Here is a 26,915-nt window from a genome sequence, read left to right as displayed (position 1 = left end):
CTTTGTCATATTTATATTCCTTTTAGCTTAATAAAAGCATATTATCCATTTTCAAGAAAAAGTTAGCACATGGTCCTACTATTGGGATATAATAACTAGCATATAGCCCTACTAACATAATAATATTTAGTAATGATCATGAAAATGATTTGTTGATACAATCCTTATCATATTTATATTCCTTTTAGCTTGACAAAGGCATATTATCAATTTTCAAGAAAAAGTTAGCACACGGTCCTACTAATGGGATATAATAGTTAATATATAGCCCTACTAAGAAGATAATAGTTAGTAATGATCATGAGAATGATTTGTCGATACAATCTTTATTACGAGATATAACAGTGACTGTAGTTGTAGACACCCATTCAAAATCAACTAAAAAAATAATAAAAATAAAAATAAAAGTAAATAAAATAAAAATAAAAGTAAATAAAATAAAAATAAAAGTAAAGAAAATAGGAAGAGGCTGAAACACGTTTGGCCTCCATTGTCAACAACATACAGAGCATTAAATGCTCCTCCGACGGTTGAGATTTGAAGATCATTTTCGGCAGATTTGTTTTTGACTTGAAGGCACCCATCGAAGATTCATGCTGAAAAACACGATTGCCCTATCTGATTGTCCAAAAATTTGGACAATTGGGTTCTATAAGAACCCTAAAAAACTCTAGAGCGATGGGGTTTTTTTTTAAAAGAAAATCGAGATTCAAAAAAAAATCTGTTAAAAAAAAAAAACCAAGATTCAAACAACCAAAACCACAAATCAGCAAAAAAAAAACAATCCTAAAACTACCAGCAGTCTACCCTAACCACAATCAACAACAATAAAAAAAAGAATACAAAAAAATATACAAAAAATGGGATATTTGTGTTTTTTTTAATGGGTCTTGAGGGTTGAGTGACCGGCGTGGAAAGGGAAAAAGGGAGACCTGATCGGTGGCCTTGAGGGGGTTGAGTAGCCGATCGATGAAGAGTGGGAGAGGTCTGACGTTGTTGAAGGGAGAGCAAGGAGAGGAAGGCCGATGAGAGGAGTTGAAAGATTTGGGGAGAAAAAAGTTGGATTTTTAGAAAGAGAAGGGAGAGATTCGACGGATAGAGAGAGAAAGTAATAGGGGAAAGTGAAGAGAGAAAAAAAGAAAAGAAGGTTATATACTAGGGTAGGTAAACTAAAACGGTGTCGTTTTGGGGCAAGAAGAGTGGTCATTAAAACGGCGTCGTTTTGGGAGGAAAAGTTGGAGCCTGAATTATGCGCCTTGACTGGAGAAGAAGTGGGCTTCTAGAGCTGTTGTGGGCCTACGCGAGGTCCAGTTTTTGGCTAGTCTAAGCCCGAACCTTGGTATATTCTGGGCTCTAAAGCTATTGGGTTTGAATCTTTGATGTTTGTTTTGAATTTTTTTTAAATTTTGTTTTATTTATTTATTTATTTTAGTTATTTTTAGGAAAATAAAATTACAACTTTATATACAAAAAGAATGGAAGAAGGTAAAAAATATAGGAATATATATATATATATATATATATATATATTTAAGTATATGATAAGAAATAATAAAATTAGGTAGAAGTAGTTATTTAGTTATAAAAGTAGGTCAAAATATATATATATATAGAGAAATAAAAAATACACTTAGTTGCTAAAACTAAACATATAAAACATATATATAAATAAAATGTGAAGAAATAAAATTGGTAAAGGACAAGTTAATTGAAAGAGATAGAATAAAATAATTAATTATTTAATATAGATAAAGTAATTGTTTAAATTTAATGTCGACGATGGGATGTCCATTCGGAGCTCGAGAAGTCGAAATTCCTAGTAAACTTCCCTAGGTTAGGGGTTTCGATTAAGATTCCACTAGTATGATGGGAGGGTTTTAATTTGGAATTCCAATGTTTCTAATTTTAAATGAAATAAAAACTATACTTAATCACCAATTGATCAAAAAATATATATAAAGGAATAAGAAATCAATGATAACAATAAATTTGTCAGTCATAATAATAAAAAAATAGATAAAATACATGTGCATAAATAATAATAACTACATACAATAAAAATTCACTGTTTAAAGATAAAATAAATAAAGTATATGACGAAATAGAAATGATTATATAAAAACAATAAATAAATGTAAAATATTTGTTCATAATAAACAAGCTCAAAGAAAAGTAGTAAATAAGAAACGAATATTGAAATTATGAGTACATCGCGTATCATTGTTGCATTGTTACATGTCATGACATATAGACATATTTTATATACGAGCATAGCCCCGATGATGGGACTTTCTGAGAAAGCTTGCAAAGGTGAGTTTTTCCGGTAAATTCCCTAGGTTAAAAGGTATCCTCGGATCCCACCAGTACGATGGGAGGATTCAGAGAGATATTTTTGATAAAAAGCTTTTGCCCACATTAAGATTTGCATACATGAAAATACTATTTTTTTTATTCGCAAACGACTATCCCGATGATGGGATTTACCTTGTAAGTTTGAGAAAGCGAGTTTTTAAGGTATTTCTCTAGGTGAGAGAATACTCCCAGATCCCACCAGTATGATGGGCAGATTCGGAAAGTACGTTCAATAAGAGATTTTTGTTTGACATTATCTTGATTTTATGCCATGCATTTCACGATTGCATCATGTGTGCGCCAAACCCGTAAAATAATTTGACTTGATAGAATAAAAGACAAATTAAATAAATAATAATTAAGGAAACATAAGAATAAAATTAATGGGTTAGGATAATATACGATTAAATGGTACCGTTTGTGGAACGGGCGTCACGGGGATGCTAACCCTTCCTTGTGCATAATTGTACTCCCGAACCCAACTCTAAAGATACGCAGGCCGATTTATCATCCTTTCAATGATTCCTAAGTTAATTTAGGATTTCGTCGAATAAAATAAATTTATTAGGTGGCCAATCACACCTAGGTAAAAAAAAAGATTGGTGGCGACTCCCTCAAATCACTCCATGTTTAGCGGTTAGGTTCTCGGACTTGGCACGTTATGACAGTAGCTAAAGATGATGAAATATTATGAGTTTGAAAGATTGAATCTATGATTTGCTTGAATGATATTTCAAGAATTATATTTGATAATCAATGATTTATGAACTTATCATTTTTTTTAATTGGGAGAAGAGAGATTCGAACCCTGCTTTTTAAATAGAGGGATCATGTACCAACCAATGAATCCAATGTTCAGACGCTATGAACTTATGAAATTATTTGCTTTGAATATGATGAATTTGACTATTTTGAAAGCATGATTTAGTGAAATGCTCTTGAATGGTATATATGATATATTGAAAACGATGCTTGATTTGGTAGGGTGTGTGTGGCTATACTTGCTGAGCCATGGTTTGCTCATTCCTCTACTTACAACTTCGCAGATAACTAGATATGAGAGCTTAAGAATTATGAGAGCCAAAAAAACAGTTTGAGCAGTCCATTTAAGTGTTAAGACATTGTTAGCTATATTGAGACTTTATTGTATGTAATTGATATTTTAGTTTCTAGTTGTTTAATTAATTTTCATCTTGGAGACTTTAGTTGGATTGTAATAGTTACATAGGCAAGAATGTAAGTATGAAATTGTCAATATGACTTCATTTGAAGATTTATATATGAATGAAAGATAGAAAGACTTCGTATTACTTTGAGATTTAGTCCCAATTGTGTCATGTTTCAAACTCGTGTCATGATACCAACCATTCACGCTAGTGGGCAAGCAATGTGACACGAACAGTAGAGTCTGAAAAATACTGTAGGGGAGCTTTCTATAGCATTTCAAACCCCACTAGTGGTTAGATGCACCTCAAATAACTAGTACTCAGAAAAATAAAATATGGGCTGTTCATGAAGAGAAAATGGACATATATATTAGGTATAAATAATTTTATATATGTGAAGACTCTTTAATAATTTGTAAATACTACTGATTAATATACTTTATGTAAGTTGTCATAACGTGTCGGGTCCTGAAACCCATCCGCTAGACGTGGGCGAAAATAAATTATTTAGGAGTCGCCACCAATCTTTTTTTTTATTTAGGTGTGATTGGCCACCTATTAACCCGATTCATATCAACAAAGTCCTAAATCAATTTTAAGTCTGTTGACAGAACGAGAACTGGACTATATTTTTCAGAGATAGGTTCGGGAGTGCGGTTACGCACAAGGAAGGATTAGCACCCCTGTGACGCCCGTTCCACGAACGGTACCACTTAATCATATATTATCCTAATGCATTAATTTTATTTTTATGCTTCCTTAATTTGATTTATTTAATTCATCTTTGATCAAGTTAAAATGTTTCATTTGTTTTAAGAATTTGACGTGCACGTGATGCGATTGTGAAATGCATGGCATAAAATCGAGATGATATTAAATGAAAACCTTTTATTAAACGTACTTTCCGAATCCGTCCATCATACTGGTGGGATCCGGGAGTATTCTCTCACTTGGAAAAATACCTGAGTAACTCACATTCGCAAGTTTACTAGGTAAATCTCATCATCGGGATAGTCGTTTACGAGTAAAAATAATATTTTCATGAATACAAATCCTAATACGAGCAAAAGTTTTTTATTAAAGATATTTCTCTAAGCCCTCCCATCATACTGGTGGGACTCGAAAATATATTTTCACCTAGGGAGTTTTTCGAAGAAACTCGCCTTCGCAAGCTTCCTTGGAAAGTCCCATCATTGGGCTCATACTCGTTTATGGAATATTTTTATATGCCATGATATTTAACAATACAAGAATGCTACGTGATGCATTCATGAATGCAATGTTCGTTTCTTTCAAGAAATTTACTACTTTTCTTTGTGCGCATTTTTTTATCATGAATAAATATTTTATATTTATTTATTATTCCATTTTTATTTCGTTATGTATTTTGCTATATAAGTACTTATTTATTTTACTATATGAAAATTTTCAAAACCACGTTTTTAGACCGAGTATTTTTTTTATTATCCGTAGTTATTATTATTCATGCATATGTGTTTTCCATTTTTATTGTTATGATTAACAAATTTATTGTTATCATTGATTTCTATTTTATTTTGTTTTACATATTTTGATTAATTGGTGGTTAACTATATAGTTTTTATTTCATTTACAATTAGGAACATTGGAATTCCGAATTAGGACCCTCCCATCGTACTGGTGGAGTCTTAATCGAAACCCCTAACTTAGGAAAGTTTGCTTGAAATTACAACTTCTCGCACTTCGAATGGACATCCCATCATCGGTATTGATTCCAAATCAAATATTACATTTTATACTTAATAATTCTTTACTTGGTTTTATTCTTTTATTTTATTTTTATTTTTATTTATCTATTCATCGATTGATTTTTTTAACCAAACTTAGAATCTGTCCTAACTATGAATTTCGGTCCAAAATATATATTTTTTTATTATTATTACTGTCATTTATCTAAATACATTATTATTATATATATTTTTACAAAAAATAAACTAAACTTTCCTTCCTAAAAATTTTTTTTATTATTTATTTATCTAAATTTATGTTCTTTATAATTATGCATTTTTACTTTGTTTTGGTGTTATTATTATTATTATTATTTATTGATTTTTGGTTTGTTTTGATTCTCTAATAAAAATAAATATATGTTAATTAAGCAAGATAGGCTAAGTCCAATATCAACTAAACTAAACTAAACCCAAACAAAAGAGAATAGTTATACCTTACCGGGCTGAGATTGGGCCAGCCCACAAGCTCGTAGGAAACCCAAGACGGCAACACCAAATCTGCTCCCTAAGCCCACGATACCAAGGCCGAAACGCACTGTTTGGTGTTTGTAGGGCCACTCGAAACAGTGCCGTTTAGGCCTTGACCCTTTCAACTCCCCCACTCCACTAAAACGGTGTCGTTTTGCTCTTCTATCTGGTATAAAAGCTTTTTTTTTTCTTTCCTCCTTATTTCTTCCCTTCCATTTTCTCTCTCTAAACCCAAATGCTCTCCCTTCTCTCTAGCCTAAACCTCAGCCCCCCTCCTTCTCTCACTCCATCGTAGTTGCTTCCACCGTTTCCCTTACCGTCGACCGACGAAATTTCAGCCCCTCTCTCTCCCTTGAAACCTTCTTTCCTTTCGACCGGTAGATCTAGCACGGATCTCCAAGGCCCCTTCTCCGTCCTGCGACTCTCTCTCTCTCTCTACGTCGCGGACGATTGACCCCCTTTCTCCCCTCTAACCGGCGGCTCCACACTCCTTGGCTCTCTCCAATTTTCGTTTCTTTTTCTTGCAATTTTTTTATTTTTTTTTCTGATTTGTGGATTGTGGATTGTGGTTCTTGACTGCTAGATGTTTAGGATTTTTTTTCTTTTGTTTCTGGAAGATTTTTTTTGAATCGTTTTCTCTTATTTTTTCAAAATCTGCCCCCCTCCGCCTCAGATTTTTCAGGGTTCTTATAGAATCCAGTTGTCCAAATCTTTGGACAATCATGATCTTGGCAACATTAATTCCGGATGGGTAACCTTCAAGTCAAAGAAAATCCACCCGGAAATGAAATCAAATCTCGGCTACCAGAGGAGCATTGAATGCTCTGTATTTTGTTGACAACGGAGGCTAAGCGTGCTTCTAGCTTTTTTTTTTTTTTTTGAAATTTTGATTTATTTATTTATTATTATTATTTTTATATTATTAAAAAGGGGTGTTTACATAAGTAACTTCTAGATTCATGAAACTAATACAACTAGTTATTATTCATCCAACCTTTTACAAAGGGTTAAGAAATATAAAATGTTTGAATAAATATCATGTTGATAATATTTTCTTTTATAAGAATAAGAAAAAAATGTGACATACGGTCCAAGAATTTAGGAGAAGCATTGCACATATTTGGGATTACTGACTTTGATTTGGAATCTTAAGAGAAAATCTGCATTTTGTATAAGTCATTCCAAGTTGTTAATCTTCCATCACATAGATAATTTGTCGATGAGTTAGGCACAATCGCAATAGCTAATGCAAGATACAAAAAGAATTCAGACTTTGCTTTTCCTATTCAAATAAAAATTGGAGAATGACTTTGGGCACCTAGGCCTTGTGAAGCTCTATGGATATAAGAGAAATTGGAGACAAAATTGGACATATCTACAAATCTCCAAGACTCCATCACTACTATAGGATAATTTACAGACTAAGCAATGTTTTGGGGTTTTTTTTTTTTCTGCTTTTTTATGGAAGCTCATACTGCAGAATGCAGCTGTTTAGGAATCTTCCATTTGTGCAAAACCTTGCCAACAACGTCATAGAAGGCAAACGCAGCACTTGTTTGAGTCATCTTCATAGACATGAAACCTTGGCCGTCATAGACGAACTTTAAAGCATCATTATCACGGTGTTCAATGTCACCCCTCCAAGCTTTTGAGCCTCCTCCACTTGTTAAATACTGAATCGAACTGCGTCCATTTCAAACACATGGTTGACTTCCAGCGAAAATCAAACAAATCAATCTCAACCAAACCAAAAAACATATTTGTTACAAAATGTTTGTAGCAAAAGTTCACCTATCAAGGCTTGTAATGTGTTCCAAACAGTGGTCATGCCCATTTATGTAAAGATCAACATTGTTGGCCTGAAATATTCCATGAAATAAAAGATATTGCTAAAGATTTGATGCTATGCTTGTCATTGTGAGTGGTCGGATTATTTGCAGACTACATTCTCAGCGTAAACGGAATAACACTTTAAAAATATTTGTTTAACAATCAGATTACCTTAAGTATTGGAAGTAGATACTTTATAAGCTCGGGAGTGTCGCCATGATGCCCAACACTTCTAATTGCATGGTGACCGACAACAATTTTCCACTTTGCAGTTGACTTTCTCAATGCTAATTCCACATCCTAATCAAATTGTGATCGTTAATTTCTCATTCACATGTTTTCAAGCCAAAAAAGACTCTGCTACTCACCTCGAGAAGATGAGAAACGTAAGTTCTTCGAGGTTCTACCCCTCTCCAATCATAAACATGGTCTGGCTCTACGAAGTAGCTATCCACGAATGGAGTGGTGTCAACAAAGATGAATTCTACTATTTCTAGACAAACAAATTAAGAAGAGAAAATATCATGCTATGCTGGTTGATATTATAATTAATGTCGACCAAATAGAGATTAATTTACCTGTGTCAAGGATGAAGGATCTTAGACAAAGCCATCGTTTATCAATCTTTCGTAGAATAGGGCTCAGCTGTGCCACTGCATCACCTCTATAATCGTGATTTCCCAAAACTACAGAAGTAAAAGGATTACCCTTTAAGCCTTTTTAGAGGAAAAAAATTGTAGGAAAGGGAATGCAACTCATTGGAGAGATGATATGACAATGAAGACTTACCACTATACCATTGCTTTTGCAAGCTTTTGGCGGTGTAAACTTTTGTGAAGGATTCTCTAAATGCTGGATCATATACACCTTTTAACCCATTATCATAGAAATTGTCACCCGTTGAGATGACAAAGTCTATATCTAGTCTTTCTCCAATCCTTCCCATCTGTAATCCATGCACTTATCATGAAAGTTTGCATAAATTTTTCAAGAACTAAATTGAAAAATTATCAATATTACTAGGCAAATGGAAATAATGAAGAAGTTGGACCTGAAAAGCAACTTCTGATTGATTGTAAAGCCCTTTCCTGCCCCAGTCTCCAACAACCAAAAAGCTAAGCGACCCATCACTTTTTATGGGGTGTTCAAACCTTTGAAGCTCCGCAAAACTTGGAACCAAGACTGCACAAAACACAATCGCTAAACAACGTAGGTCCATAGCTCTTGTTCTGAAATGGGAAGCCATGGATGCCATTGTCACCATGGCTTTTTCCAGAGGAAATGGGGGAATAGGACAAGGCTTCAGGAGGTAATTAAGTAGACAGAAGGGAAGAATCTATCGATCAAAGTGAGATAAAAAAAAAAAAAAGAGAAAAGAAAAGAATCTAGATGAATAGATGCTTTCTGATTAATGAAATGCTATTGGGAAGCCTAATTTGATGCCATTTATATAGAGTAATCTTGAAAATGTTCTAACTGGCCGACCATGTTTCAAGGATACTTGACTATTACAGGAAAGCAAAATGGTGGTAGCCTCTTTTGCAAAAGCTGTGGAAGACACTTGCTCAGATGTTGCTGCGTGATCCCTCACCTACATTTCATTTCTTCCACCTTGCTATGTTCTTATCTAAATCTAGAAAACTGTTTTATATTCCTCAAAAGATTTAAAGCATTTTAATATTCCATAATAAATGCGTATGAATTCTTACTCAAAACATTGAATATGAATCCTCTTTCTACCAATAAAAAGAAATTCAAAGCATTTTACAAGCACATGCATATATCCATAAACTTTTTACCATTTACTTTTAGAGGCTCCAAATTGCACTTAATAATCTAGCTAATATTTTTGGAAATTAGAAATTTAACTATATGATATTTAATTTATTATTTGTGTGTGAAAAAATAGTTATCTTCAAATTGATTTTATATTTTAATCATTTCGCTTTTTTTATCATATATGATTTTGGTATTCATTATTTAATTTTAATTTAGAAGAATCTTTTCATAAAAAAGTTTTATAACAACTTTTAATAATGTATAATTCAGATAAAAAAAAGTAAAAAATAATTACTAAAAATTAAGATTGTTTTTTTTATACAACTACAAAGAGTAGTGCTAAAAACCCAAGTTAATAAATTTATATGCCTTCCGTTACAGATTGAATGTCTGTCTTTTCTCTTTTGACAATTCCAAAATTATGTCCACTTTTCTTTCTCAAAACTTAGAACTCGTCTTTTAATATGTTCCATATTAATTTTTTAATTTTTACTTTCTGACATAAAAAATTATAATTTATCAGTATTATTAATATTTATATATATTTATATCAAAATAATTTTCTTAATTTTTCGATCAAATCAAACATGAATATTCAGTTTCAAATGAAGGGAAGGTATGAAAAACAAATACTACAATATATCAAGAATTGGGCTTAATAGACATGCCTGCCTTGCTTTAAATATCAAACCTGGTCCAAGGTGATCTATTGGGCCAAGCTGAGCTTGGAATTCTGGCTGACGCCATTAAATTGAAGCCTGATTTGAAGCCTAGTTAACCAATCAACAGACATCTTTATTAGCTTTAATAAACTCTTTCAGGAGAAGATTAAGCATTGGTTATTGGTTATTGAACAGGGCTCTAGCTTTAAACGAGCTACATTTGATTTGGTGCCAGATATGGTTAAAGTTGACATTCAATGCAATCAATCCAAACCAAGAAAAGAAGAAAGAAGGAGCAATAGTTTTAAACTGACATCACATAAATAATTGCTCAAACAGTGTAAGAATATGTTTACTGGCATAACGAAGTATGAGTTTAAACAATATACAAAAATACACTCTAGAAAATCTTCATTGATTGATACAGAAAGGTTCTATATTTCTAGCAATCAATCTATACAAGAAGATACGCTGTTCATCCCAAATCAAGGTGTGATCACAGGATCAGATCATGGGAAAGTCCATCTCTACTTTCTAGCTAGCATCAAACCATACCCTGGATGGTATCCCTTCCCCTTATGCCTAATGATTGGCACCTAAAAGAGATAGCAGAAAGGTTCTGTAATGGCCTGATGTTTCAGAATGGACCGCATCATTCAAAGTTTTCCCATACTTTTTACGGTATTCTGCCTTTATATGATGCATGTCAATCTCGGCCCTTGTAACAACAATCCTGATTAGTGCAGTGTCAGCCGTTCCTAGACCTTTCATTGCCTTACGCAATGCCTGTAGTTAGAAAAATCATGTCACCATGGGAGTCACAAGGACATTCAGAGTTACTGGTTCCTGTTATTCCATTTAAGGGGGCTAAAGGGGGAACTCTGATGAGGAAAATTTAAAAGTTCATTGAACCTTCATGAAAAATTATTTAATCAAAATTCAATATCACGAACCATCGTTGGCAATGTAGAACCTCACCTTAGCATAGAACTTTGCAGTACTTTCAGCACATCTTAATATGGTTTTAAGGGCATATTCAAAACTTTTATGTGCTTCATCTCTTATTGCCTGCATTAAGTTGAATAAATTGAGCATCACATCAAGGTTGGTAGTGGAACACAAAGCTTAATGCTAAAGAGTAGAGTTCAGAAAATTACCTTCTCTAAGGGTTTTTTGTACATCTTTTGGTAGCAGATACTAACAGCAGCAAGGTGTGCCCTGCTTCTTTCACTGAAAATCTGTATGAAAGTCTTTTCTTCCAGTCCAAATTTCTTTGCAGCTTTATGCAGAGCTTTAGCATCGTTCTCTACCACAATTTCATCATATTCTGGGCCTTCATAGCGGGATGTACTTATGAAGGCTAGCAACAACTGTGTAAAATCAAATCAAGCAACGAATGTTTCAATATGGAAAAGCATCAAGAAAGGGTAAAAGTTAATTCGCAATAGACATACATGGCGCTAACGCCAGATGACAACATTTTAGCTAGCTGAAAGAAACTAATCTCAAATCCTAAAGTTTTCATTCTTGTTTTCCTATTTGGTCATACAGCACAAGTTATGAAAGTCCTTCCTCACCTCTGCTCAGCTTTAACCCTCTATTGAAAAACATAAAAAATTATCACATACAGCATTGGACCAAGAATGAAGTAGATTTGGTGCTACTGCTGACTGATATGAAATTAATATTTATGTGATTTCACCATGACTAGCAGAGTCTAAAAGGAATCACATATTGTATAATGAAGACAGAAAGAGGACCTTCTTATGATCACCAGATGCTTCAGATTCAATGTCATCTTCAAGATTAGTACCAATATGTGTAAAATAAGCTCGCTTGAGTTGTCCAATCTGGGATGAAGTACGAGAACATATTATTTCGGTAACAGCTTTGTGATCTTTTACAGTTCCTTTTAAGGCATTCTTCACAATGTTAGCATCTCGTGCCCCTGGCTCTTGCATCCACAGCAATATTGCTTTCTAAGACCAGCAGACAAAAGTTTGATCACAGTTGGTATCAGTAACCATTGTCAATTGCACATTTATGAAACCCGGAAAGGGAGGGCTCCTGACAGTTTTACTTCTTGCTAACAGAATTTTACAGAAAAATGACTAGAATTTCCCATGTTAATTACCTTGAAATGGCCATTCAGCTCTGACGATAAACGTTTTCTAAGTTCCTCAGTGTACATGGTTTCATATTCTTGTTGGATGTGAGAGCGTTGTATAGCATTCCTGTGAGCTAGAATATTGATAATTGCTGCACTATCACAACCTATTCCTGAAATGTAACAGAAGCAAGGATGTACATCACAACCAAAACTTTTACAATAATTTATGAGCCCATGCTCATCATGAAATACTCCTTGTACCTTTTTATTTCCCCTATTAGTGGCTGGAAAAAAATTTCAATTGCTAATTTGTGTTGGGATATGGCATTTGGAAACATCATGTTTCCACTTAATCTTAGATAATCTGTATTTGATAATCCCAAACCATTTCGTTGTATTGCATTTCCTTCCATTACATGTTGTTAAGTTGTAGAATATCCCTGATTTTCACATGTAAATCAGGGTAAAGTATTTATATATTAACAAGGAAAATTAGAAGAAGCCCGTAACACAGATTTGCAAATAATTATCAAACAAATCTACCTAAAAGAAGAAATTAAACTAAGACTAGACATTATTGTTTGTGATATATATGATTCAAGCTTTTAAACGAAGCAATTCTTATGCATGTTCCAAAGGTTTAAAAATGGCCAGGTATTAAGATCACCCTAAACTTATGGAACTTCAATCTCGAAGACGGTAAAGCCATTTTGGTTGTGACCATCAAGATTCCAATTTTCTGGGAAAATATGATTGTTCCATTCAATCTAATTTTCTCCTCCCCACCTCATGAAAAGAACCACATATTAAAGGAAAATTCGGTTTGTAGTTTACTGGTTTCATGGAAACTCTTCTCACGAAGAAGGCTATGGAAATTAAATCTAGAAATATGGAAGATCTTGTAGTTGCATTTGGCTTCTTTTAACACATTCCCTGATATTCTACACCAATTGGGCAGCACAATTTCTCATTGCTGCACGCAAACAATGAGTCCTTAACATATTCATTGATTATTAAGGACATAAGCTCATGCAATGAAATCTACAAATTAATGTAAGTTGGCAAGAAAAGACTGTAGAGAAATGAATAAGAACGAGTATAATATTGACCTTTGAAGGCACGGTAGATTTGCATGGCATCATCGCGGGCGGAAGGTGCCACCGGAGGTATTTTCACAGTCGACATTCCTCCTCTCTCTTCCTCTTCCCCCTCTCCCTTACGTTTAAGGAAACTAGAAAAGGAACGAAGGTGCGTACGAATGCAATAAGACGAACGTAAACATAGTTTTCCTCCCATGCATTTAGGATTATCCACCAATTCATAACCACCCCATGTACTTAATTTCAACCTTTATTTTTGAACACTTCAAGGTTTTTAATTAATGGATTAATTAATGTCTTGAATTATACATATATATATATATATAAACCCTTGCTGCTATATAGGTTCTATATAGATTTCGTTTATACTTTTCAAATTCCATATTGGTTATTTTCTTTTTCATTATTCACTAATCACAAATTAGTTTTCAATTGAAGCAAAAACAATCACATGCTAACTAAAAAACTTAATTGTAGATAAAAATGTGCTGTTGTATTAGCCCTAAATTGGGCAAAATGAACATTTATTTTTGGCACATACGAGGGAGTAAATAATAGACATAATGTTCCTTATGAACTAAATATTATCAAAGAAGAGGGACTACAAATGAGGGAATATATTGGAATGGAAAATATACGACAAAAAACACCACATCGCGTCACAAAAAAGTATGTTTTGGGTTGAACTTCAATTTGAAAGTACTTAGAACATTAAATCCCTAAAAGAGGGAGTGCATATGTGTATACAGACATATGCAGAGGTCTACTAAGTCTTAACCTATACAACAAAAGATACTTTTATTTCATTCTATAAATCCCAAATAAAATTGTGATTGTTATGGGTTTAATTAATTGTATCCTTATATTATCTCTTCATATCAATGAATTAGGTATTATTATATTGATCCTAGACCTTTGTATTTTTTGAAATTGAGTTTAAATTGAATGTCATATAATCAATTGAAACCCCGTTGAGTTTAATTATGTCTTATAAATAGGGTGCAAGATTCTCATTTTTTTTATTTTAAAAAGTGGAAGATTCACATTTTAATATAATGGAATAATCTTTAAAAAAAAAAAAAAGAGATGGTTAAGTTTTATGTTGTATTTGTTAATTGTATAGTTGCTTTTTCCAAGCCTGTCTTTAATTTATGTCAATGAGAGTTTCTGTTAGTTACAGTTATAGACTAACAATGCCATATCGTTTCAGTGGCTATATTTCGAAAAAATAAAAGTTTCAAGTTGTACTTTTCGTATGAATTTTATTACATTCTGCAACAAAATCATACTATGTGTTTTTTTTTTTTTCGAAAACTAAATCATACTGCGCGCTTAACTCACTTGGATCTTTTAATTTTAACTTCAATTGTATAATCAATAATTTTAAGTCATGATATAATTATACAGAAAAAACTTATGACGAACTTGACGTAAAAATTCTGTTTAATTCTTATTCCCTGTTTTCTTATACAATGGGATGAATAGTATATAAATAATCAACCACTTGCATTATGTCTTTATCCCTATTAATTCATCTAGGAACATAATATCTTAGATGATCTTAGATTAAAAGTTATTGTAGTATATCTAGACCTGCATATATATCCATTTTATTAAAAAAAAGGAATTGCTTTTTTTTTGCCAATAAAAATTAATCACTTAATCGCCAAAATATAAACATTATTTATTTTTAAAAGATTAACCAATGTTTAGCCCCGGCAGCAAAGACAGGGTTTAATCAGACAAAAGAAACAAATCAAAAGACTATAAATTATTGGAGTGCAAACGTAACAAACCTTGAAATTAAATATGAAGGCTGAAAAGTGAAATAGTGGTCCCGTTGGTATGCGCCCATGGGATCTATACAAAGTTCACTATAGTTTATGCTTTTCGGAAACCCTAAATCATAATTAAAGGCTAATTAGCTCACAGCTAATTACGTCATTTGCACTTCTTAAACCCTAATTAAAAAGGATGATTAGACCAATGATGTTTAATTTGCGGCAATTTTTTAAGTCTCGGTTGGGAAAAGCATGGATTATATTATCTTCTTTACCGAACCTATCAACTTTCTCTCCTCCTAACGCACTTTTGTTCTTAGATATCCAACATCGATGTGGGTTACGTGCAAAATTAGTCTATCTTTTATACTAATTATTACATTTTTATGTTCATTCTTTGCCGCCCACCATCCAATATTTTCTGTTTCCTTCTTTCATAGAAACTAGATTTGCTGTTGGACTGATATATATATATATATATATATTTAAAACCCAAATTTATTGTTGCCTTTGCATCGCATTTTCATGCTTTTAGGAGCCAAAACCAACGTGTTTCGATAAATTAAGAGAAGGGACTTGGAAAAGAAACATAAATTAATAGTGAACTAAACATAATATGAGCATATAAAGAACATATATATCTTTCAAAATATATATATATATAACGGCATTTTCTGTATTTATATATTTATTTGCTAAGTTGGCCCAAAGACACTACAGCATATTTGTAAACGTTGGAGATTGAAATCTTCTTAAACAAAAATTAAAGTTTAAAACAGGATAAAATACACTGAATTTCTTAATTTTTGACCATAGTTATAGACGGATCTATTAATTTTAGAAATAAGCACTTCATCTCAAACATATAAATGATGTTAATGCCTAAACGTAAAATATTTAAAATGCCTTTCTTCTTTTCTCACTCTTTTTCTTTCTCTCAGACTAGTCGACGATGCTCTCTTACATTGAGTAAATCTCTCTAGGAGAGCACGAGATCTAGCTATGCATTCCAGATCTCGAGCTCCTCAAGGGAGCACCGTAGGCCGCGAGATGGCTAGTTGAGAGCTTTTTAAACAAAAAAAATTTTAAAAATATAATTTATAAAGTAGTAATTTTTAAAATTAATGAAAGGTAAAATTGTCTTAAAAATATTACCACATCATCAAACTAACGGAAACATTGATGGTTGATTAATGGCAAGACTTATGTGTCCAGCGAAAATATTCTTTTAGAACGAAGTATTTATTTTGAAAATTAATGAACTTGCATATAATTATGGTCAAAAGTTAAGAGAATCAGTGTATTTTACCTTTTTAAAAAATGTCAGACAAAAGCATATATAGTCAAGACCAAGGAAGTTTTGACTTAAGAGTAACGAATATAGATTCGCATAAATTGAATTAATTTGACATAATATTTGAAAAAGCTCTTAAACTATTTTAAAAAAATTCAAATCAACACTTATTTCTCTATTGTATTTAATCAAGTCTCTATATTTTTATTTTGGATCAACTAAGCCATTAATTATAACTATTGGTTGACTAATTATCATAAGTTAAAATACCACTTATCTTATTACTTTTCAAAAAAAATGTCACTTATTATTTTATTTGCGCATAATACTGACGTGGAAGGTGAAAATTAATAATATCATTATCATCATCCATTATGATATATTAGCATGTCACGACAACAATACGTAACATAAAATTACAAGTGACATTTTGACTAACAACAATTAATCAATCATTAATCATGATAAAAACTTATTTAACTTAAAATAAAAATAAAAAATTTGATTAAATACAATAAAAGAATAAAAATTTATTTAATTTTTTTCAAATAATTCAAAAAATTACTTTAAATATTATGCTAATTAATCTCAAATTAATTAATTCCCGTACATTTTCACTACAATTTTATTTAAGAAAAATAGTAAAGAGTCTGCAAAGTGATCCGTCCAATAGTAAAAATAAAGTGATCCCAATACTAGATATATATTTTACTTTGTATCTCCAACTTAGGGTTATTATATCACCAAATCTTTGATCCCCGAAGGCTTTCCCTTTCTCCGAACTAACGAGCATAAAGATGCATGCACTAGGGATTGATGTTCCAAAACATCAAGATACAGTTAATTAAGGGAAGGACCACATCAAGATACAGCTAAATAAACTTTCACACTGTTTGTCTACAGAACTTTCCTTTGTTTATTTTGTCTTTTACAAGCACCAGGAGCAGGAGGTGGGCAATGTGGCTAGCCACCGCATCTCAACGTCCAAATACAGTGAAGCCGCTCGAGCTAGCTCAACAACCTAATGTTTCAATCTTTTCTACTTCTTCTTCTTCTTTTTTTAATTCTGAAAAATGCACATTAAATTTGTGTGCATTTATATTTTCGAATTAAACTTAATAAACATCGGGCTTAAAATTAATTGAGAATAAATACAAGATTTGATCTACATAGTAACACCACTTAATATTTCTTAAATATAGTATAAGATAAACAATTAAAACAAATAAGCCTAACACGTGGAAAACAAATCAGGAGCAACAAACAAACAAGAAGTATAACATGCAACTGTTGGTTAGTCTTTTTACTCAGTCGTTTAGGAACTCCTAGTCAACAGGAGGGAAATACTTTTACCATTATTTTAGGTAGAAGTTACAGACTGTTAACTGATTTTATGCCTATTTTATTGTTTTCTTGTTTCATGTACAGCCTATATATAGGCTAGCTTTTGATAAATAAAACATGTTTAGAACTCATCCTTATCCTTTATTTGTCTTGTCTAATCTGCTCCCTATTTTTTTGCTTTTCTTGATTATTTGTTTTCTTTGATTTGGTATTAAAGCAAGGTTTTAAAGTGCTACAGAAAAGATTCCTTGCAGCAGCTAAAATTCTACACACTTTCTTATAGCTCATGAGAATTTTGTCCAATCCTCTATTCCACGTTTTGATGATCATTATGACTACTGGAGTACGTTGATGGAGAACTTTATGAGATCAAAAGAATACTGGCAACTAGTTTCAAAAGGTCTACTACGATTGGCAGCAAGAGCAGCAAAAGCACAGAAGGCAAAAATAGAGGCGTTGAAATTGAAAGATCTAAAGGCAAAAAATTATTTGTTTCAGTTCATAGATTGTTCAATCTTGGAGACAATACTTTGCAAAGACACCTCCAAGCACATATGAGACTCAATGAAGAAGAAGTACCAAGGTTCTGCCAAGACCAAAAGGCAGCAACTTCAGGCACTTCAATCTGAGTTTGAAACCTTGAGGATGAAGCCAAATGAGACAATTACAAATACTTCTCTAGAGTAATGGCTATTGTTAAAAAGATGAGGATGCATGGTGATACGTCAGAAGTGTTGAAAAACAAAAAATTCTGGAAATCTGATGAACACAAGAACAAGGGAAATAGCTAATTTGGAGAGAAATTTGTTGAGCACAGAAAACCACATAGCTGCAGCACACTTTTCATTGAAAACAAGAATGGTATTTATAGGTGGTTACATGAGAGAGAAAATAACGACTCAGCATACCAGGTATGAACACCTGGCTATACAAAACCGCAGAGAGAATATATAGCACACAGATCTATGCTTTGATTCCCAAAACAGCTTACACAGCCTAATGGTTGTAACAAGTAAAATGACATAGTATTTAAAAAATATTACTGGTAAACAAAGTAAAAGGTAACTAGTCAAACATATAAAAATAAAAATGACTAGAACAAAAAAACTTAAACCGACATAAGCTACTCTTCTATCTGCAGTTATGAATTTTTCTGCAACCTTCAGCCTTTGAATCAGCTTGGCAGCAAGATGAAGCCATGTTTCAACACACCTCCTTGGTATTCAACTTGCTAACCCCCAACAGATCTCTTAGATAAGTAAATTTCTCCTTATTCAAACTTTTGGTAAATATATCAGCTAGCTGTTCAGATGTGCCACAATACAAAACTGAGCTTTCTTCTTCCTTAACAACTTCTCTGATAAAATGAAACTTAACATTTATGTGCTTTGTCCTGCCATGATGCACTGGATTTTTAGCAATGGATATTGCTGATTGATTATCAATCATCAAAGTTGTTCCTAACTTCTGTTTGAACACCAAATCTCCTAGTACTTTTCTAATCCAGATAACATGATTTGCAGCTGTGGCAGCTGAGATATACTCTACTTCAGCTGAGGATTGTGCAACCACCTCCTGTTTTTGAGAGTTCTAGGAGAAAATAGCACTCCCAAATCAAAAACAGTAACCTCTTGTGCTTTTAGAGTTATCTGGACTACCTGCCTAGTCACTGTCACAATAACCAATCAGTTCATTGCTCTTATTCTTATCAAACTTCAAGCCATAATCAGTTGTCCCTTTGATATACCTCAGAACCCTCTTTGCTGCTAAATAGTGATTTTGGGAAGGTTTTTGCATAAACCTGGATAACAGACTTGCAGGATACATCAAGTCTGGTCTTGATGCAGTTAAATACAATAGACTTCCTATGATATTTCTGTAATTTGAACATCCAGCCTCAACAGCTCCATCATCCTTACTCAGCTTGTGGTTGGAAGTAAGAGGAGTCTCAACTGCCTTGTAGTTTTCCATCTAAAACCTCTTTAATAATTCAGCAACATATTTACTCTAATGAATACAAATGGATTCTGCACTTTGTATAAACTGCAGTCCCAAAAAATAATGCATCTCCCCCAGATCAGACATTTCAAACTCTCTCATCAGTTTAGCTTTGCAATCTGCCAAGACATTATCATCTACTCCAGTTATCAAAAGATCATCCACATACAGGAAAATTATCGCACTCACTGATTTGTCTGACTTGAAGATATATAAGGTAGGCTCATTTTCACTTCTTTGAAAACCTTTTGCAAGTAAAAAAAAGTCCATACGATCATACTAGGCTCTTAGGGCCTATTTTAGTCCATATAGAGCCTTCACAAGCTTGCAGACCTTCCCCTCAATTCCAGGTTTGATAAATCTTTCAGGTTGCTAAATGTAAATGTCTTCAGTAAGATAACCGTTCAAAAAAGCAGACTTCACATCAAGATGAATTATTTTCCACCCTTCTCGAGCAGCTAAAGCAGTGATTAATCTTATAGTGTCCAGTCTTGCAACTGAAGCAAAGGTCTCCCAATAATCTATGCCATATATCTGAGAGTAACCCTTTACCACCAACTTGGCTTTAAACTTGTTAATTGATCCATCAATATTTAGTTTCGTTTTACATATCCACTTAACTCCAACAATGTGTTGGTCAGCTGGTTTATCAACCAATATCCAAGTTTTGTTCTTCCATATCATCTTCATTTCAGCTTTCATGGCCTGTTTCCAATGCTCATTAGAAGCAGCTTCAGCATATGAACTAAGTTCTAAGATTGCTACATGACATATAGCATAAACATCTGATAGACTTCTTGTTCCTTTTACTGGTATCTCATCCACATCATCTGAACTCAACTCAAAATCCTCTTCTGTCAACTGATTTTCTACTGAAACATAGTTATCTGACCCTGCAACTTGCTTGGCTTCCCAGTCCCACAACTTGCTTTCATCAAACACTACATCTCTGTTAATGAATAACTTCATGCTTTTGACATCCAGCAGTCTGTATCCTTTTAAAGTTTCATTGTACCCAAGATTGATGGCTAACAGTGACTTACTATCCAGCTTTGTTCTTTTTACATCTGGGACCTTAGCAAAGCATATACATCCAAATACTTTTAGATGTTTGACTAAGGGTTTTACTTCATACCAGGCTTGATATGGAGTTTTGCCTTTCAAGGCTCTAGTAACTGACATATTAAACAGATAATTAGCAGTATTGACTACTTCAGTCCACAAAGACTTAGGCAACTTTTTCTCCAATAGCAGGCACCTAGCCATCTCCATCAAGGTTTTGTTCTTTCTTTTCGCCACTCCATTCTGTTGTGAACTGTAAGGAACTGTTAATTGATGAATGATACCAACCTTGCTCAAATAGTCTTCAAATTCATCGGCAGTATACTCAGCTCCATTATCACTTCTTATCTTCTTCACAGTCAGACTTGTTTGATTCTCAACTAAGACTTTGAACTTAGTAAATACTCTCAAGGCATCATATTTCATTTTCAAGAAATATACCCAACAAAATCTTGAATAATCATCAATGAAAAATATGTAATACTTATTGCCATTTAGTGATGGAATCTTTATAGGTCCTCCAAGATCAATATGTATCAGCTGCAGTCTTTGTGTTGCCCTTTAGGTACTGGTTTTTGGAAAGGACACCCTTCTCTGCTTCCCATACATACACACATCACAAATCTTTTTAACATTTGTTATTGAAGGTAACCCTTCTACTAGGTTGTCAGCTGCCATCAACTTGAGTGAACCATAGTTCACATGGCCAAATCTCCTATGCCACATCTCAGTATCATTCAAAATACAGCTGTAAGTAGTATGCTTGATATTCATCCAATTTAAAGGAAAACATTTGTTCTTCATTTCCATTGTAAAAAGTTCTGCACCAGATGAGTTCTTTATTGTGCCAAGCTTGTCTTTAAAATTTAACTCAAAGCTTTCATGCACCAGTTGACCAACACTAAGTAAATTTTGGCTTACATCAGGAGCAAAGTAAACATTTGCCACTGATTTTGTTCCATTAGGAGTCTGCACACCCACTGTACCAATTCCAAAGATTAGAAACATCTCACCATTTCCAATTTCCATTCTATTTCTAGAACTCTCATTTATACTAATGAAGTTTTCTTTGCAACCGATTATATGGTTTGAACAACCACTATCCAATAACCAAGTGTCATTCTTTTCTTTAATATCAACTTTCTTAACCATGAACAGAACTTCTTCATCAGCTTGAGGCTCTTCAACCATAGCAGCTTTCTTTTCAGTCTTATTACCTTTACTTTTACACACTTTCTCCATATGACCCTGCTGGTGACACCTCCTGTATTTAACGTTTGGTTGAAACTAGTAAAACTTCTCTGTATGATTTGTTTTTTTGCAATGAAAACATGGTGGAAATGACTTCTTAGTTTCTCCTTGTTTTCTCTCACCTAACTTCTTTCTTTTATCCTTTCTTTCAGTTTCATTCTTCCTAGAATTGCCACTTTCAGGTTTCACATTTTTTTATCTCATTACCAGGGCATTCTCAACAAGACCCTTCTGCCTGAAGGCTCTCCTCTACTCTAAGCCTTCCAGTGCACTCACCATTTCCTTTAAGGTCATCAGACTAATGTCTCGAGAGTCCTCTAATGATGAGATTTTAGACTCATACTTATCTGGTAATGCTACCAGCATCTTACTTACTAACATTTCTTCATCCATCTCCTTCCCTAGCAGCCTAAACTGATTCACTATCCCCATCATCTTCCTAGAAAATTCTCTAATAGTTTCATTATCCTCCATTTGCTGCATTTCAAACTGCGTAGACAGATTCAAAGCTTGGATTTTTCTAGTTCGATCACTACCATAAAATTTCTCTCTTAAATGATCCCATACTTCCTTTGGGTTATCAAGATGCATTATCCTAGAGAAAATCTCATCTGAAACTACAGATTGTAAACAGGAGAGAACCTTATACCTTTTTGCCTTATCTTCTTCAAACTGCCTAATCTATGCTAGAGTTGGGTTGGCATGTCTTTGAATAGCTTCTGCTCCGATCTCCACCATTTCCCAGAGAGAGAAAGCTTTGAGGTAAGACTGCATCTTCATTGACCAGAAAATATAGTTTTCTTCATTAAAGACTGGAGAAGCAGTAGTGCTGAACCTCGAGGTAGCCATGAATCAATACCTTAAAAAACATATTAAAGGTAAAATAGGAGTGGGAAAAGAAAGGAAAATGGCCCCTTAAGATCCTTGGAGCTTTGATACCATGTTGAAAAATAAAAAATTCTGAAAATCTGATGAACACAAGAATGGGGGAAATAGCTAATTTGGAGAGAAATTTGTTAAGCACAGAAAACCAATGCACAGTTGCAGCTCACTTTTCATTGAAAACAAGAATGGTATTTATAGGTGGTTACATGAGAGAAAAAATAAGGACTCAGCATACCAGGTATGAACACCTGGCTATACAAAACTGCAGAGAGAATATACAGCACACAAATCTATGCTTTGATTCCCAAAACAGCTCACACAGCCTAATGGCTATAACAAGTAAAACGACACAGTATTCAAAAAAATTACTGGTAAACAAAGTAAAAGGTAACTGGTCAAACATATAAAGATTAAAATGACTAGAACAAAAAAAACTTAAACCGACATAAGCTACTCTTCTATCTACAGCTATGAATTTTTCTGCAACTTTCAACCTTTAAATCAGCTTGGTAGCAAGATGAAGCCATGTTTCAACAAAAAGATGTGATCATTGTAGAGAAGATTTTGAGATCACTAACACCGAAGTATAACTTTATTGTCTGTTCCATAGAAAAGTCACATGATATTGACGAATTATCCCTAGATGAGTTACAAAGCTCGTTGTTGGTTCATGAGCAAAAGTTGATCCATCCAGACCAAGTGGAGCAAGATTTTCAAGTCTCTACTCAAGTAAGCAAGCATGACAAGAACAAAAAAAAGGTGATACAAAAATGTGCAAACAGATAATAATGGTCAAAGAAGGGAAAGAGGTCAAGGAAGATCTGTTCAAACCAATCACAAAGGAAGAGCAGGAAGCAAGGCGCATGTTAAGTGCTACAAGTGTCATAAATTTGGCCACTACAAATCAGAATGCAGAACAAATATATCAAAAAGCCAGGGAAAATCATCTAATTTTGCAGAATAGGAAGAGGAGATATCTTTGTTGATGGTATGTCAAACAAAGGAGGAAACTACCAAGGGCTTGTAGTATTTATACACAGGGTGTAGTAACCATATGAGTGGTAACAAAGAAGTTTTCTCAAGCTTGGATGAAACTTTCAAAGACAACGTGAAATTTGAAGATAACACAAAAGTCTCAATCATGGGGAAAGGTTAGGTCAAAATCATAACAAAAAGGAATGCAATTCAAACAATCTTCAATTTACTCTTTGTACCAAACTTAAAGACCAACTTACTGAGCATTGGACAACTACAGAAGAAAGGCTATGAAGTGATTATCAAGGATGGTACGGGCAAAACTCAAAATGACAAGCTTGGACTGATAGCACAAGTAAATATGATTGTCAATAGAATGTTTCCACTTAATCTTAATTATATTGAGCAATCATATTTTACAGCTCAATTAAGGGATACAGCTTGGTTGTGGCATTTTAGATATGGCCACTTGAATTTGGAGGATTGAAAATTTTACAACAGAAGAACATGGTGACTAGTCTTTCAACTTTTCAAATTCCTTCCAGTATCTGTGAAGATTATGTCATTGGGAAGCAACACAGGGAATCCTTTTCAAAAGGGACACAGAGAACAAGAGAAATATTAGAGATTGTCCACTCAAATATATCCGGACCTATCACTCTTACTTCAAATGGTGGAAAAAGGTACTTTGCAACCTTTATAGATGATCATAGTAAAAAAAACTTGGGTGTACTTTCTTATTGAAAAATCAGAAGTATTTGAAACTTTCAAGAAGTTTAAAGCAATTGCAAAAAATGAAGCAAGAAGGACAATTCAGGTGCTACGCACAGATAGGGGTTGAGAATATGACTCACAAGATTTTTCAAAATTTTGTGAGTTACATGGCATAAAGAGACAGAAAACAACAGCTTGCATTCCATAACAAAATTGAGTGAGTGAGAGGAAAAACCGAACAATCATGAACATGGTGAGAAGCATGATGGTAAAGAGCAGGGTGCCAAAGAAATTTTGGCCTGAAGCAGCAACTTGGAATGTGCACATTCTAAATAGAAGTCCAACATTGGCTGTGCAAAACATGACGCCTGAAGAAGCATGAAGCGGAAGAAAACCTGATGTAACGCATTTCCAAATTTTTGGCTACATGGGCTATGCACATGTACCAGATGAAAAAAGGAAAAAATTGGATGACAAAGGAAAGAAATGTGTGTTTCTTGGCATAACAGACTGTACAAAAGCTTATAAATTGTATAATCCCACTATAAAGAAGATTGTAGTCAATAAGGATGTGGTCTTTGATGAAATAGATTTTTTACAGTGGGATGAAGGTGGAGCAAAGCAACATATAACTATAAGTCTCAATGATGAAGAGCAGACCAATGGTGAAGGAAAACAACATGATATAAAGCAAGCTAAGGAGGTTGAACATGGCAGTCAAAGCACAAGTACCCTTAACTAGAGAGTTCAAAGGCAAATAAGGAGGCATGCTTGGATAGAGGATTATGAGGTAACTGGAGTTAGTTAAATAGATGAAACTTTGACTCATTTTTGCTTATTTACGAAATATGATCAATTACCTTCGAGGAAGCTGTCAAGGAACCAAAATGGCAGAAGGCAATGAATAAGGAGATATCAGCTATTAAAAGGAATAATACTTAGGAGTTGACAACATTGCCAAAAGGTCAGAAAAGTATAGGAGTGAAATGGGTGTTCAAGACAAAGCTGAAAGAAAATGGAGAGATAGACAAACATAAAGCCAAACTTGTAGCAGAAAGGTATAAACAGGAGTATGGTGTTGACTATGAGGAAGTATTTGCACCTGTTACGAGGCATGATACAATCAGAATGATTTTGGGATTCGCAGCTCAAAACCAATGGCTGATATATCAGCTTGATATAAAATCATCATTTTTACATGGAAAGCTACAAGAAGAAGTATACGTTGATCAACCTCCTGGCCATATCAGAACTGGTGAAGAACACAAGGTGTATAGACTGAAGAAGGCATTATATGGACTAAACAAGCACGTAGAGCTTGGTACAACCACATAGATGCCTATTTTGTAAAAGAAGGCTTTCATAAATTCCCATATGAGCATACTCTCTACATCAGGTATGATAAGGGTAATATTCTCATTGTTTGTTTATATGTGGATGACTTAATTTTTATTAGAAGCAATGAGATTATGTTTGACAAGTTTAAAGAATCTATGATGAAGGAGTTTGACATGACTGATTTAGGAAGATTGCATTACTTCCTTGGGCTTGAGGTAGTTTAATCAGATAGTGAAAACCAAGCAGTAGATATTTTCACCAAAGCCTTGAAGAAGGAGAATTTTCTCAAGTTCAAAGACATGCTTGGTGTCTATTTGTTAAAAGAATTTGAAGCCTTGTAAACTGTGTTAGAAACATAAGTTTAAGGGAGGGATTGTTGGTTAGTCTTTTTACTCAGTCGCTTAGGAACTTCTAGTCAACAGGAGGGAGATATTTTTACCATTATTTTAGAAAGAAATTACAAACTGTTAGCTGATTTTATGCCCATTATATTGTTTTCTTGTTTCATGTACAACCTATATATAGGCTAGCTTTTGATAAATAAAACATGTTTAGAACTCATCTTTATCCTTTATTTGTCTTGTCTAATCTGCTCCTTTTTTTTTTTTTTTTTTACTTTCCTTGCTTATTTGTTTTCTTTTAGCAACATGAAAAACCTAAGTTTTTTACATGTTAATTGATAATAAATAGAGAGACTCAATTTGAATATAAAATCACAACAAATGGAGACTTAATAGAAGATAACTTTCTTATTAATTATTAAGAAATTTAAAATTTCATTTTCCTTAAAAAAAATTCTAGTTGATAATTTTTTTCATTTTAATTCGTTTAAAAAATATACTAGCTTCCTATTTAATGGAACTACTTGGTCCTTCATTCTTATTATATATTTCTCCCTTCTTTAATAATTTTTTTTTGGCCTTTCTTTGGGTGGGCGTGCTTAATTACCACACTAACGAACTCTCACAACCACACAATGCATTAATTATTAAATTTACTGTTCCATTGGATAGGGATTTTGGACCAATAATACTAAT

General features: G+C 33.4%; 3 protein-coding genes across 3 annotated transcripts; all 3 read right to left on the bottom strand.

Annotated features, from left to right (window-relative positions):
- Nucleotides 1-7,032: 7,032 nt before the first annotated feature.
- On the bottom strand, nucleotides 7,033-8,943 carry LOC18609996 (purple acid phosphatase 17-like). The gene is made up of 7 exons (XM_018115073.2): nucleotides 8,637-8,943; nucleotides 8,375-8,531; nucleotides 8,164-8,271; nucleotides 7,954-8,078; nucleotides 7,757-7,885; nucleotides 7,547-7,614; nucleotides 7,033-7,438 (listed from the first exon to the last, which is right to left on the bottom strand). Exons 1-7 carry the CDS (start codon nucleotides 8,847-8,849, stop codon nucleotides 7,225-7,227), a joined length of 1,014 nt encoding a protein of 337 aa, XP_017970562.2. The 5' UTR covers nucleotides 8,850-8,943; the 3' UTR covers nucleotides 7,033-7,224.
- Nucleotides 8,944-10,608: 1,665 nt separating this feature from the next.
- ANN5 (annexin 5) lies at nucleotides 10,609-13,321 on the bottom strand. The gene is made up of 6 exons (XM_007045395.3): nucleotides 13,246-13,321; nucleotides 12,161-12,306; nucleotides 11,787-12,005; nucleotides 11,184-11,396; nucleotides 11,005-11,094; nucleotides 10,609-10,812 (listed from the first exon to the last, which is right to left on the bottom strand). The coding sequence occupies exons 1-6, from the start codon at nucleotides 13,319-13,321 to the stop codon at nucleotides 10,609-10,611; spliced, it is 948 nt and encodes a 315-aa protein (XP_007045457.2).
- An 8,894-nt stretch (nucleotides 13,322-22,215) lies between these two features.
- Nucleotides 22,216-22,557, bottom strand: LOC148764342 (uncharacterized). Its single transcript, XM_088803585.1, has one exon. The coding sequence runs from the start codon at nucleotides 22,555-22,557 to the stop codon at nucleotides 22,216-22,218; it is 342 nt and encodes a 113-aa protein (XP_088659711.1).
- Between the last annotated feature and the right edge of the window lie 4,358 nt (nucleotides 22,558-26,915).

Source organism: Theobroma cacao, chromosome 2 (genome assembly GCF_053813885.1).
Source record: "Theobroma cacao isolate CCN51 chromosome 2, ASM5381388v1, whole genome shotgun sequence".
NCBI lineage: Eukaryota > Viridiplantae > Streptophyta > Magnoliopsida > Malvales > Malvaceae > Theobroma > Theobroma cacao.
Note: the sequence above shows the minus strand (reverse complement) of the source record. Positions and strands in the feature narration are given on the sequence as shown.

Coding starts and splice junctions, on each gene's coding strand:
- ANN5 (XM_007045395.3), bottom strand. CDS start 13,321: ATGTCGACTGTGAAAATACCTCCGGTGGCACCTTCCGCCCGCGATGAT. Junction 12,307..13,245: donor AATCTACCGTGCCTTCAAAG/GTCAATATTATA, acceptor GTTACATTTCAG/GAATAGGTTGTGATAGTGCA. Junction 11,095..11,183: donor ACAAAAAACCCTTAGAGAAG/GTAATTTTCTGA, acceptor AACTTAATGCAG/GCAATAAGAGATGAAGCACA.
- LOC148764342 (XM_088803585.1), bottom strand. CDS start 22,557: ATGCATCTTGATAACCCAAAGGAAGTATGGGATCATTTAAGAGAGAAA.
- LOC18609996 (XM_018115073.2), bottom strand. CDS start 8,849: ATGGTGACAATGGCATCCATGGCTTCCCATTTCAGAACAAGAGCTATG. Junction 8,272..8,374: donor GCAAAAGCAATGGTATAGTG/GTAAGTCTTCAT, acceptor TTACTTCTGTAG/TTTTGGGAAATCACGATTAT. Junction 7,439..7,546: donor CACATTACAAGCCTTGATAG/GTGAACTTTTGC, acceptor AAATGGACGCAG/TTCGATTCAGTATTTAACAA.